General features: G+C 40.3%; 1 protein-coding gene and 2 long non-coding RNA genes across 6 annotated transcripts in view; 1 reads left to right on the top strand and 2 right to left on the bottom strand.

Moving 5' to 3' along the window:
- Positions 1-14710, bottom strand: part of LOC145438169 (uncharacterized) — a 373612-nt gene that overhangs the window by 187389 nt on the left and 171513 nt on the right. The gene's annotated exons all lie outside the window — the stretch shown is intronic.
- LOC145437063 (uncharacterized) lies at positions 6068-9837 on the top strand. Its single transcript, XR_013914561.1, has 3 exons — positions 6068-6728; positions 7183-7353; positions 9429-9837. It is a non-coding gene; the product is annotated as an uncharacterized LOC145437063 (long non-coding RNA).
- LOC145438144 (uncharacterized) overlaps positions 12523-14710 on the bottom strand; it is a 119861-nt gene continuing 117673 nt past the window's right edge. For 3 of the 4 annotated variants that reach the window (XM_080315522.1, XM_080315524.1, XM_080315525.1), the window contains one exon: positions 12523-13019. In XM_080315522.1, the coding sequence (XP_080171648.1) occupies positions 12831-13019 (189 nt within the window). In that variant the 3' untranslated portion in view covers positions 12523-12830. The remainder of the gene's footprint in view (positions 13020-14710) is intronic. The other variant, XM_080315523.1, reaches the window with a different exon arrangement.

Raw genomic sequence — 14710 nt, 5'->3', positions numbered from 1 at the left:
ATGGGATTGTGATGACTATTCCAATCACGGAACAACGCAGTATGCAATCCTCTCGGCTATTTCGATAATGGAGTCGAACACGCCTGTTGTTTCTAATTCATTCGACCATAAAACCAGAAGTCTGCCTTCTTCTATTTGGCGAGCATCGCGCATGCGCGTCTAATTCAAGTTGATCAGCGTATGTAGCAATGGCCAATGATATATATACAATGATTGGAAACTGCCACGCCCCCTAACGCTGTAAGGTTTACTCCCGCCGAAATCAGCGTGTGCGCGGATAAGGTTGACTGCATACACTTCATTGAGTAATGTTGACTGCGGTGGAGTGCTGCCATCACCTTTGCTGGCCGATATTTCACTGTTTTCTCGTTTGCTGGTTGATTGTAAACAAGTTTTGCGAGGATAGTGAGACAGTACTACATACTAAGGTCTAATCAAACTTCCGCCAATGCGCTATGTTCAGGTACTGACTAGCTTCTTATGTTTTTGCATTTGTATATGAGCGGGAAAAGCTTGAAAAATTATGACTGATTCAGATACTTATATGAGTGATCTTATTGCTGGTGCGTGGCCAACCAACCTTAGAAGTCGATGAGACCCATTCTAATAGAAAGCAACCAGGCTACTTTATAACTCTTTCCCGGGTCAGGGGAATGGAACCTCTTCGCTTCTCTTAAATCAGGGGCGGGCAACTTCTCCAGTCGGCGGGCCGGATAGAGGAAAATCAAGTACTTGGCGGGCCGGATTGCTGAATCGATACATTATTCGCCCATTTATCCACATATACAAGGAATAAATCGTATTTAACGATAGTATTTTAACGACAGCAATGTCCCTTCAAAGCCATTTCTCGCCAATAACGACGAGGATATAATGTGGATTCGGGAACTGCATTGTCATACAGACGCTGCCATGTCTGCTTCTCTTTGATCATAGTGTCCTATATGGTGTGAACACAATCAAATCTGACGGCTCAGCGAAATCGGTCTACGTCACACTTTCCATTTGGTCAAAGGCAATTTGACGATAGTTTTTGACCGACTTGCCGAGCATTAAATTTGATAAAACGGCTATCGATCGAAAGCTACCGCGGCGCTGGCTGCCAAAAAATATAAATTCTATTCTGCTCGAGGTTCTGGACCCCACCCCTCCCCCCCAAAAAAAACAGCCTGCAATGTTGCATTGTAACGGAGTTTGGTATTGTGACGCAGCCATGCCATCTGAGCAGCTCAGGAGCAAGCGCGCACGAGAGTAAGAATGTGAATGCTCAATCGGTTGCGCAACAATGGCCAATACGCTTGCGGTTTACTCTGCCCCTCACCTGCTCCCAGACGGCATGGTTGCGTCACAATACCAAACTCCGTTACAATGCAAGATTCGAAACTGATTTTGGGGGTTCCATGACCACGAGCAGAATACAATTTATATTTTCGCAATCCGTACCGCGGTAGCTTTCGATTGATACCAGTTTTATCAATTTCAATGCTTGGCAAGCCGGTCAAAAATGACCGTCAAATTGCCTTTGACCAAAGGGAAAGTGTGACGTAGACCAATTTCACTGAGCCGTGAGATTTGCTTGTGTACACACCATATAGGACACTATGCTGTGATCAATCAACTTACGGTGCAATCTCTAATTAATATTTCAAGGCGTTCGATAAGCCCGGCACCCCAAATTTACCAAGATATCAATTCATTAGGGCTGAGTAGGTGATGAGATAGCGTCGTTGTTTATCTGTGTGGCCTTATTTATCTCGATATTAAATTCATGCGGACCGCGGCATCTACGAAATTTGAAAAGTGGCCCGCGACTCGTTTTGAGTTGGCGACCCCTGGCATAAGCGTTGTATTACAAAGGCCTACAAGTTGGCGGTTACGGAATCAAAAATTAGAAATATCGGTCTGGTGTAAATGACCATTGTAGTCTACAAACACCATGATTACCACAAACGATATTAGGGTTGAGTACATCGTAAATGCCGATAATGCAAGTCTTCTCGCTTCGACGAACTTACGCGCAAGCTCCACTCGCACGCTGCGCTTACAAATAGCATATATTCACTAAAATTTGACGTAGTAAGCAAGTAGCGGGGTATTTCGGCAGGCTGTAGCCGCGGGCCACATTATCATATAAAACGGAAAACTGTCCGCGGGCCGGACAAAATCCCTTCGCGGGCCGGATCCGGCCCGCGGGCCGTATGTTGCCCACCCCTGTCTTAAATTATCATTGAAAAGGAAAATTAGCATTTCGAAGAACAAAGTGCATGAGTGAAATAATGCAGCAATAATACTGGTGTCCGGTAGTCAGCATGATGTTCCGTTTGATTTGAGGTATTTTTCAAGCAATATAACACCCCTCTGTAACAATCTTACACTGGAATATATTTGTACAGATTTTACATCTACACTAGGGTTGTTCAAAATTCGGAAAATGTTTGGAATACTGCGTATCCATGACTTCTTGTGTGTAGATTATTGTTAAAAAACGATATTGGGCCTGAAAGAAGCTCGCAGGAAAGCCGGCAAGATTTGTCTAAATGCGTACATGCCGTACATTTAAAACACACGTGTTAGTTGAGTAGTTACTTGTTACCATAATGAATATTTATTTTGATCCAATGGTATGGTTGACTGGCAAAACTGACAAAACGAGTTTCGTATCTAATGTATTTGTTGACAGGGCGTATATTGAACAATTCCAACCTTGAATTTACCAGAAAAGAGTGCTCGTATGAAACACGCAGACACCACCTCCAACTGGGAGCAAGTAAGAACAGGCTGCATACTACAAGAAGTTGAAGGATATTGAAAAATGTGCAATTTGTTCCCAGTCTGGAACTGCCATCGGATCGATTGATTGCTGGAATAATCTGTGTTTGCCAGGGAATCACATCTGTGACAATTATAGTTCAAAATATGCTGGTATTATCACGCATTAAAGGAATGTCATATGTAGGCTCAGGGGATATGCTTACAGTTCCTCCCCCAACGTGTGTGGACATACTGACATTTATTGAAGGTTTAGTATTCAATTCATCGTTATCTCCTCCTGGCTCTTTTATCCTTGATATCATACACAGTTACAGAAAATGTTCCCCTTCCTACCAATGATTCGGGCAAGAGCAAGCTAACATCTAAACAAGGCAGGATATTTCATCACGAGTAGATGAGGCATCATTCAGGTCGTAGCCTAATTGGCCACTTTTGAGCTAACGAAAGCGAGTGTACTATTGCATTTTTGAAGGAAATTTTTCAAAGTTGCAGATGACAAAAATTGATATCTAGCACTGTTATTGCTTAAAAGATCACACAAAAACTGTTTTTGTTGTCCACATTGTTCCTTTTGCATCGATCTATTTCTGTACCGTTGCATATTAATGTTTTTTTTCAAATGCATGCATCATTTCGTTTATATACGCATGAATTAGGGATTTGAAAATTCAATACTGCATTCGTAAATGTTACATCTGTAAAGTATATGTGTCTTGTTTTATCATTCCTCATTTCTTTGCATAACATGATGGGATCCTGAAAAGTCGACCTGGATTTTGTGGAATGATCATGGATAGGCGACGTTTTGTCAGAGAAGATTGATGTATACCGCGTTGCTACTGAAGTATTGCTACAATGATTTACTCAGGTTCAAATAGAAGTAGCGAAAATAGAAATCTGTGACGTACGCAGTTAGTTGGAAATAGTCACTTTTAAAATTGGAGGGTGAAGCTTTTATGACTACCACAAAATGACCGTCCAATAAATATGTGGGTGCTATTTTCAAATACATTCAAAACCCAGGGATATCTAGATAACCCTGGCAAAGACCAAGTTCTGATGCTGTTGTTTGGTGAGCGGTATGGAAGCACAGCAAATATCCGAGGAAGTAGGCAAACCTACCCGAGTACTCAGAAAAACTAGAATTACTTCTCTAAAAACTACCTCCACTTGATATTTATTTATATATGATGTTATTGATGTACTAATATGATGGAAAAGCGACACCTCAATTCGGAATGAGGGTTGTGTCACTTGCAGCAGTGGTTGAACGTCCGCGGCTATGGGAATGTACGCCGCGTTGGCCGTCACAAGGCTACTGCGTTGTGATTGCGTATAACCGTGAGACGTCAATGTGTGAATTGGATTTGCAATACGTGCATGACGCGCGAAATTCAACCTAACTTGACCGCGTTTGTATGGCAGTAATCAGAAAAAAATCCCAGCCGCGAGTAAGAAATGCGTTTCTAAAACTATTCAACACGTTAACGTTGTATTTCACTGATAAATATACCCAATGTATCATATATCATTGCTAATTCCATAAAGAAGTATTGCTGAGGAAGCTTTTGTTTACAGCACAACTGTGTATGCGATGAAGCGTGACCTGGTACACGCTGAAACGCAGAGCTCACGGTAGTTTCCAATCATTGTATATATCATTGGCAATGGCGGAGGGACGAATTTATCACAGTAATAGTTTAGTTCATAATTGGAAACGTTAACAGCGTGGATTGTGAGATGTCTCTATCATGAGTACCGGAAGGGCAGGAAGCTTCGTATTTGAGTGCTATATTTATTAAACAGCAACAGTCTCGATCTTCATGAACTGCTGATGCGATATTATGAATTCGACTACCGTATATGATTATTGTGACACGGCTGTAATATTAGGCTTACCATACGTCCTCTTTTAAGAGGATTTGTCCTCTTTTTTGACTTTTTTGAAAGTGTCCTCGGAGGACGCCCTTTTGTCCTCTTTTTTGAGATTTTGTCCTCTTTTTTGGAAATTTAGGTCAGATTTAGAGCAAATTGCGAGTGATATGCCGCAAATTAGCACAGAAGTGAAGCTCCGGCGGGTATTTCGGAGTGAAAAACGGTGATTTTAGCTCTGAGCGAAATGATGACCTTTTTTTTTAGTCATCCACCTGGCAATGTAGAGAGAAAAATGGTATTTTGAGCTCTGCGCGGAAAAGATGACCTTTTTTTTTTAGTCAACCGATCACAAAGTGGGAAAAATTCACCGGTTTTTGAGAATTCTACTACGGTTTTGCAAGTTGCAAATTTCTGAAAAAGTGTCCTCTTTTTAGATTTCTAAAATATGGTAAGCCTAGTAATATCACCAGAGAACCCGGACCTTGGAGAACCTGGCCTTACAAACTCGGCCCTCGGAGAACCCGGCTCTCGGTGAACCTGGCCCTCGGGAAATTTTGTATTCACCGGCAACCCTAATATCCCACCTCCGGCAATCCTAATATCCTACACCAACCCTAATGTCCCCCACCCCAACCCTAATATCCGACCTCCGGCAACCCTAATATCCCACCTCCGGCAACCCTAATATCCTACCCCAACCTTAATATCCCCCCTCCCTCAACCCTAATATCCTCCCTCCCCCAACCCTAATATCCCACCTCCGGCAACCCTAATATCCCACCTCCACCAACCCTAATATTCCACCTCCGGCAACCCTAATATCCCACCTCCGGCAACCCTAATATCCCCCCTCCCCCAACCCTAATATCCCCCCGGCCCCAACCCTAATATCCCACCTCTGGCAACCCTAATATCCCACCTCCGGCAACCCTAATATCCTAACCCTAATATCCTACCCCAACCTCAATGACCCCCAACCCTAATACCCCCCCCCCTCCACCAACCCTAATATCCCACCTCCGGCAACCCTAATATCCCCCTCCCCCAACCCTAATATCCCCCCTGCCCCAACCCTAATATCCCACCTCTGGCAACCCTAATATCCTAACCCTAACCCTAATATCCTACCCCAACCTTAATATCCCCCAACCCTAATATCCCCCCTCTACCAACCCTAATATCCCACCTCCGGCAACCCTAATATCCCACCTCCACCAACCCTAATATCCTGACCTCCTTACAAGACCGACAAATCAGTTGATAATAACATTATTAGTTTATTAATTCATATTAATACTTGTGAATACACTTAATTTCAAAATTTCCCTAGAGCGGAATTCACCGAGGGCCGGGTTCTCCGAGGGCCGAGTTTGTAAGGCCGGGTTCTCCAAGGTCCGGGTTCTCCGGCAACCAATATCACCTACAGACGAAATTGATCGACCTGCTGCTAATCGGTAACTCATGCAAGCCGATAATTCTTGTAGTACATTTGATACTATACGATAATGTATTGATCATAGAAGTCTGATTTATTGTGCTCTGTTGCATAATGTCTCACAAGCAATAGCTTGACATTTTATGTGCATCCTGTGAAAAGTTTTACAAGGATTTCCTAGGGCTGCAGGATCCAATCAGCAAACCAGATGCCGCATAAAGTAATGTACAGGTATTTTATAACATATTGGTATATACTGAATTTTGAAATGTTATGTCGGCTAATAGAAATGTGGAATGTTCCTTTATGGAATGTGAGATTGCTGAATTTGTGGATGCATGGAGATTGTAGCATCACATTAACATCCATTTTCGTATTTTTGTGTCCACAACAGTATAAAAGTAGGCTATGGATGGGCCCTAAGGAAGGCTGATTGCTCATGGTCATCTTGCCATCGATAAGAAAACGCAACCTTATTATCAATGGATTCTTACTATATAGATGGGACATATCTGTGTTTGTGTATACAAAGTTACTTCATTTCTACCAGGAGACTAGATATTGAACAGGCAATGTTATGTAGTTCTAAACTTCAGAGGAAGGTGCCGCAGTGGTGCATTGTTCATGGATCAACATGTTGAATTATGTAAGTTGAAGTTACGAACTATATATGATGGTTTATGATTATTCATTAATAAGCAATTTATTACCCTGAAAAAAGTGCCATCGATGATGCGGGAATATACTATTGACGATGGTTCGAAATCGGGCTGCTCAAATGTGCTGGGTGAAACTATAATTTTATTATCAACTGCATTCTTATAGTGGCAAAGAGCGTGTAATTCCAGTCGGCTGTCTTGAAAATAGTCACATACTTGGCTCGAATCATAAGAATTGATATTCGTTCGAGATTTGAGTAACCATACCAATGTGCTCAGCCCTACTGATTAAGGTAGTCATTATAGTGAGTAGAATGTGGGAATAGTCCAGCTTGAACTTCATTGTCTTTGTTTTTTTTTACAGAATATTCTAGATTCCTAAGGCTTGGCTTCTTGACAAATGGCTTCACTACAATCATTATAATAATTTTGATTATTTAGATCGGCAATGTCTTCAATTGATAGTGTTCAACAACGTCAAGAACACTGTACAAAGAATGTCTTGTTGACTGGAACCGAAAACGTTCGGAAGAACTATTGCCACATGGAACAACCATTGCTGCAAAATCGGTGCTGCGTCATCCTCAGGAAAAAGTCAAAAAACTATCGAAGGTATAAAACATTGAATACACTTCATGGAAACCAGAGGCTGTGAAAGTAATCATCTTTTGAATTGAAGTAGATGTAATGTTATGGATTTATACACACCTAGAGGTAACAACTTTAAAGTTGCGTCAAATCTACTCGAAATGGAAGTAGATAATGCAGTTCTAAAAAGTGCACACATAATAAGTTTTAAAATGTAGATTTGGTTGAGGTGCTGCGTAGGCCTTCTTAGCGTTTAATCATAGTTGGTGGTCAAAGTAATTATTGTTTGCACTGGAGTTGAAATAGTTGCAACGCCTTGAATTTCTACTGCTGTACAATTAGCCATTTACCAGACTTGTAAAAATCACTTCAAAATGAAGTATAAAGTTCTAAAAGAAGATTTTGTGCTCTATTCTATCCCAGGGGTTCATAACCAGGGCCCGTAGACCCGTTCGTGGTACGAAGCACCACATTAGAGGGTACAATCCGCATCGTGGAATTAGACCTATATGCTGTGCTCCTCGTGCTATGCGCAATTTTATGTAAATTGACTATCTGATAACAATATAGACGTACCATCAGAAATTGGGTTAAAAATAAATTGTGGGCTACTAGAAATCTTACAGGTAGCATGAAGGGTGCGATCGCTAAGGCTAAGAAACAATGCTATTACTATGGCTAAAGTTGTTATTGATATGTTCCAATAATAATCGAAGGCAACATCTAATTCTGAATTAATTTGACTTCGGTAATGACAGTAGCAACAGCCTACTTATCACGACTATATCAAAACCCGGATTAGGCTAGACCGCTCAAATGCTCTGATACCAGATCAATTTTCAGTATATTTTAAAATACTCTAGATGAAACTGTGACACGTCAAAGGTCCACCAACTGCAATATTTTAACCCAGAGTTTGACGATGTCATGATGCATCCTATTGCATTATCTCTGTAACTCATTATTTTAACAAATTATGCCCAGCACAAAAATAAATTTATTGAAATATTCAAAAATGTGATTTTTTTCATGTCAAACGTGAATAATACAATAGTAAATTACATTCTCGAGATGTTTGTGGAATGCCTGTCTGCAAGCTCCCGTCAAATAAGGCCTACTTGGAAATTATTCATTGAATATCCCTATTTTGCTACGTCGTCAAAAATCCGGAAATTGATCCGCGACCACATTTGAATTTGAAACCTCTGCAAACATTATGAACAAGGAAAAGTTGAAATATCTATCTCGTATGCGACTTCAAAGAAAATGAATACCAGCTCTACATCACATCGAAGAATATTTTTTAGATTTAAGATAATTCCTATTTTATTGTACTTTGAGACAATACATTTGTCATTCACACGATCGTGCGTAGCTACGTCCTACATGTGCCTTGTTCGGCGATATGACCAATCGATGTTTTAGGCCTCACATTGGTACATAGAATCGGAATTCTAATTCTTGTTAGTACAATTTATGTACCCGAAAAGATCATCTGTTTTTTAGACTTATCGTTACTCTATTCAGATTCGTGACAAGCCCTAGTTGTAGTAGGTGGTAACTTCCAAATTAAGGTGGTCAAAGTATTCATCGTTAGTACCGTACTAAATAGTATAAATAGCGATTTGCAAGACATCAAACTACTTCCAAGTGTCGACATGGTCAAAATATGGAGACTTGTGGAATGTCATAGTTGTATGCTTTTAAACAGATAGGGGAAGTAATCATTTTCAGCACTCGATTAGAAATATTTGTAGCGTCAGTAGTCTAGTAGAAGTATGAGTAACGCAATGTATTTCTACTCGGGTTCAAGCACTCAAGCAGCGATATACACGGCTTATCAAAACTAATTTAGGTGAAAGTAGAAGTTCTGGAAAGTGCTGAAGTATGTACTTAAAGTGTTTCCACAATTTAATTTGATTGACGGGTTGCATACTCCGTATCACTCAGCACAAGTAGAAGTAGCGGTTCACAAGACATATCACAATTTATGCATGAGGAAATAGAAATTGAAGCTCTGATGCAAATTTCATGTGCTTGTGCTATGTCAGCAGAGTGGCTCTACAAATGATTTGGTGACATTGTTGTATATGTTTCAGGCAAAACAAAGACAAAGAAGAAAACTGTTGTTGTAACCAAGTTTATTGCGAATACGCGATCGCGCTCTCAACATGATAGATGCAAATGATGCATCGTTTTATAATATACCATGTAAATTATTACTTATGATTGTTCCATGCTTTTCCCTGTTTTAGTTGTATTAGCAGTTGTACTTTTCAAATTCATGTGACACGTTTATTTCTAATTTCATGATGCAGTTCAATTGAAATGTTTGTAATGGTAATTTAAAATTGACTTAGAACTTGCTGTTATATACAAAATCCCACTGACACATTTATTCATAGTGATTCCCTGATCGATTTTTCACGTAAGCCTGAGCTTTGTTAACGAGTAATAGTTCATTAGTTAATGTTGTACTTGTATTTTGCAATTGTCGTTTTCCAGTAACCCAACATAAACAGTTTGTTAGTTTATATGAATGTTGAATTCCATGTAATTGCACCAGGTGTGGTGGAGGCAGTCATCATGGAGATGATAAAGTGGTCTCCACAGGGAGTCCTGATAGGGTAATTCTGAGGAATAGAACAGGTAGTGAATGACATATCCATAGGGAGTCACGACACGTCCACAGTAGGTCTGACGCATCCATAGGGAGTCACGTCACGTTCACAGCAGATCCGATGAGTCCATATGGAGTCCTTCACGTCCACAGTAGACCAACTCAGGAAGTGTTAAGGACGCTTCTAGTTGTCGACAAATCCACTCCAGGGAAGTAACGCTGGGCGCCCTGCGGCTATTCCGCAGGAAGTCAACTGGAAATCGAGTGTTTGCTGGGGAATATCTTGAATCCCAGTCTTTCAGCCCAATCCATTATTCCGGTTTATTTGTTCTGTGCGTCTCTTGTAAGAGGAGTATGTCCATATTTGATCGTTGAATGTAGTTCTTTATTTCCTCAAGTCTGTTTTGTATTCCGTTTGCGTTTAGGGTTGAAATCTTCATTTAGGACGGTGTGCTGGAGCAGTTTGACAAATGATCTGACAGCTCTGTTTCTTCACACTCTTTCTTACTCATCTTGTATGTTATTGTTTCTTCACTACTATTCGGGTCTCTCTATCGTTTGTTGGGTTCCGACATGAGAGAGTCCTTTTCAATTGCAGTTTCATTAAACGGATCCAGTGACTTGTATTCATCCGAGTCATATTCTATACCTACACCTGTTTTTTCAACGATATGCGGTGAGATCGGTGTGTCCCTTATTACTTCGTTTTCTTCAGGACTTTTGTCAGTTGAGGCTGGTATGTTTGTGGCAAAGAGGGTCTTGTTGGATACCACATTTTTTATTTTGACGGCCATTCTGTTTGGCTTTCCTGGGCTTTGAGTTTTGGGTTTGTTTCTGTTTTTGGATTTTGACTTGTTTGATGATTTTTGGGCTTTTGGTGATTTTGTTGGAGTTCCAGTGCGTTTGTACTAGTTGTAGTTGTCATTCTCTTCCTCAGAGTCATGTGCATCGCTCTCGCCATGTTCAGGCAGTTCACTTATTGCATCAAATTGGTTACTTGGTACAATGTTTTGCATTATTGTTTACAGTTGGTTATTTCCACTATGAACGCTTCTTGTTCCTTTTTTACTTCCCGCACTTTTTTTTATTTTATGTAGATGTAGCGTCTTTTCTGTTTCTTATTATAATATCCTGATGGACTTGTTTGAGAGTAGGCCTACTGTTTTTTGTCGGGCAGTCTCTCATGTAGTGATCTTCTGCGCTGCATATATAACCTTTTAGGCTGTAGATGTTCTCAGCTGTTTTTATTGAACACGTATATCCGTCTACTATGAGCGATCTTGGCAGGTTTTCCCTGTTAAAGTCTTCGATCCATACGTTTGTGCAACCATTATACAGATTAGTATTTTTTTTGAGTACCCGAGTCGCGTTCACAAAAGTGCCCATGTCGTATTTCCTCCATTAATGACTTTGTGGTTGATTCGGTTGGTATGCCCCTTACTATCAGGTGGGTTGCTGGTAGTCTAGATAGTTCCAGCTTGATGTCTTCGAATTGTTGTTTTCTTTGGTTTTGATGCAGCTTGTTATATACGACATCTCTATTGTTTTGGCCCTGCTTTTGGATTTTGAACGTCATAACCCAAGTTCCTTTTCGGATCTCATACAGTGCTTCGAGTTTTTCTTTATATGCTTTTGTTATCGGGTTTTCCGTGATTTGTTCCCATATCCGTTCGAAGGTAATATCGTCGGGACATTTCAAAAAGAATGATCTTGGCCGGCTGTGGTCATAGATCGGCTGCGTTCTTGGTTTCCTAGCTGCAGTTGCGTAACTTTGCTCTTCCATGTTTGTATGCATATCCCTTTAGTTCAGCGTATATATCTAAAATATAGTCCTGTCCGATATATATGTATACACAAGAGTCCGTATTTTGGGCGATGCCCAAGATCGCCTTTCTAGCGCTTTCTCGCGCGCGTAAATCTTCTCTCTTCCAGACTATCGCAGCTGTAGTTTATACTACTGCTAGTGTTAATCTTAACACAATCAACAATATCTGTCATTCCGAACCGGCGAACCCCAATATCTGTCATCATCCCTCAACCCCAAAACCTAACGACCTTTTGCACCACGGTCAAAGACATAATGTAAGCGATATGAATAAGTCGTATGCGTCAATAAATGGATTACTATACCACCGTGTTATGCTTGCCTTCTTTGCGTTCTTTTTGGAGATGACATCAACATAATTTACTGTCGTCTCGAACATCGTATGAATTCGATTGCTTTTTGCGTTAAGATTAGGATGTTCGCATTAAAATGATGTTACAAAATGCAGCAATGGTTTCGTTATACATCAGTCAAACATATTGTATTACCTCAGACGCCGAAACAGAATTACTTGTAAGTCGAATCTTTGATAAAAGCAAAAGATGGATCTTCAACTTTTCGCTTTTTAGATTGTTTTGAACAACTCGTTATGAATGAGTTGCCTGCCACCCAAGTTATGAATGAATTGCACCTAGCTGCACGTAGGACGAATCTGCATAACACGTTGTTGTTTTCAAGGACAGCATTGAAACTTGCTTGAGTTGACAAACTAAAACACACACGTCATTCCAATAACGCCATTACTGTTTTGACTTTCTGGGATGTTTTGCTACCGAAATATATCACAATATGTTGGCTCCGAGGTATTGAGCCAGCAACTATCTCGTAATCTGTTGACAAAATAAGTGCTCCTTTTGTTATATTCACATCCCCCACTTCAAACGAAAGCATCGTGCTATTTCTGCATCAACGATAACATAACGCAAAACTGCGAGGAAAGTTCGAAGGCGCTATGAAACAAAGTGATTTTTAATTACTGAATGAGGCGTGTTGAGTACAATTCTTATTCACATTGTATATGTCGTAATGTTTGCAAAGGAGTACAGAAAGGTGAAATCAGAATACAACTTCACACAATGCTCCCTCTTCCAGTTTGGTTGGTGGAACACCCCACAATCCGCCATGACTCGGGCTGTTTTTATCAACCTCAATAACCAGATTTGTGGCCATTTGAGGACCTCCGCCATGCCATTCAAATATAGAGCTTTGGATTTTCATTCCACTACGATACTCCAGCGTACTTTCCTGAAAAAATGTATAGGAAGTGTCTACCCAGCTGCAATTATGCTTCATATTTCTCATAATAGGCTACATCAGCCCATATTACGTTCTCTGCATTGCCAGGACATACGACGAACTAGCTTCAATGTTATTTAACACATTATCGGTAAAGTGGGGTGTTTACTGAATTGGAGATTCAACGTCTGAAAATTGATTTCATTAGGGGTGGTGATAATTAGGGCAAGTTTTTGCAACTTTCTTACAGCTTCCGACAGCTTCCTAGATACTCAAAATTTGTGTACCATGATGTTTTAAGCTGTTTGGCGGGATTTTATAGTGCAACTTTTTGCAACTTTTCTCAATTTTTCATGCCAAATTTTACTGCAACTTTTATCATATATTGCGTAAAGGAGTTATTTAAAAACATGCTATAAACTATTTTAAACTATTTTTTTTAATTTTCATAACAAAGAGCGATAAATGGGTTAGCTGCACGTCACCGTTATCTATGCCACAATGGCTTGCACGCAAGCGGTTCAACTACCCCTGACAAGCACGACAGTGCCCGAACAATATGTAAATAGATCACTTTATTAATTCTGTCGTTTAAATTTGAGATAATTTCCCATTTCATGAACGCCTAAGCGAGATCACCTAAAATTACATATAGACTGGGTCACCTTTTCAGGCAATTGATTTCGTTATCAAGTCGCCGAGAGTGAGCTTTTCTGCAATGCTTTGGGTCAAGTTTGTAGACCTAGGGTGTTTGGGGTGTGTTATTCGACTTGTTTCAGGGGGGATTGTTATGCTGTTTGCCTTTCTGAGGGAATATTATACCCGCCCTTCGGAATGTTCTTGTTGTATACCGGGAAAATGTAATTTTTTGCGGGAAATGGCAATGTAACAAATTTGACAGATTTGCAGGAACTAGGTTATATAACGAAACCTTTCGAGTATCTCATACCCTAATAATTCAATAAAAAATAGAAATGCAACCTTTGGTAAAATTAAGTGCAACTTTCTCGCGATTTTAGTGCAACAAAAACTTGTCCTAGCGATAATCCGTTTGCTCTGAACATCATTGCATGATCAATTTGACATTTGCACCGTAGTTTACACCATTACCACAAGACTGGAGCAGTGGCGTGGAAGCATATGCTATCGCATATGGTATTCGTTGAAAATGCCATCCAAACTTCGAAATACTTTCAATGTTTTTAATTATATTTACTGGAAGTATTGTGGCGTTGACTAAAAGAAGGTCATCACCTCACATTTTACCGCCTCCTAGCTAACTGTATTCGCAATGATGAATGAATGTGTCGTCCAACCTGAGACTTTGTGTCTGCACTAGCAGAAACCAGTGTTGGGATCAAGTCACTACCTTCGAGTCACGAGTCATTTCGAGTCATTGCACATTTTGACTCGAGTCAAGTCAAGTCAATTGCTTTTCGAAGATGACTCGAGTCAAGTCAAGTCACTCGAATTTTGGAGGTGACTCGAGTCAAGTCGAGTCAAGTCAAGTCAAGTCACGAGTCAAGTCAAAATTCAAGTCAAGTTGCCTTTTCGTAGTATGAGGCATGATTACGTCATTACATTTTGCTAGCTTTCTGAAATACAGATTAAGTGGTCATTGATTTTGAACCGATGAACGAATATAGAGTTAAATATACACCCAAGAAGGCGCTGTATCGCTCACATATACGTAGCCTCAG

This window comes from Botryllus schlosseri, chromosome 4 (assembly GCF_051294905.1).
Source record: "Botryllus schlosseri isolate E-star chromosome 4, Bs_hap1, whole genome shotgun sequence".
Taxonomy (NCBI): Eukaryota; Metazoa; Chordata; class Ascidiacea; order Stolidobranchia; family Styelidae; genus Botryllus; species Botryllus schlosseri.
The sequence above is the reverse complement of the archived record's forward strand: the minus strand, read 5'-3'. Positions and strand labels throughout refer to the sequence as shown.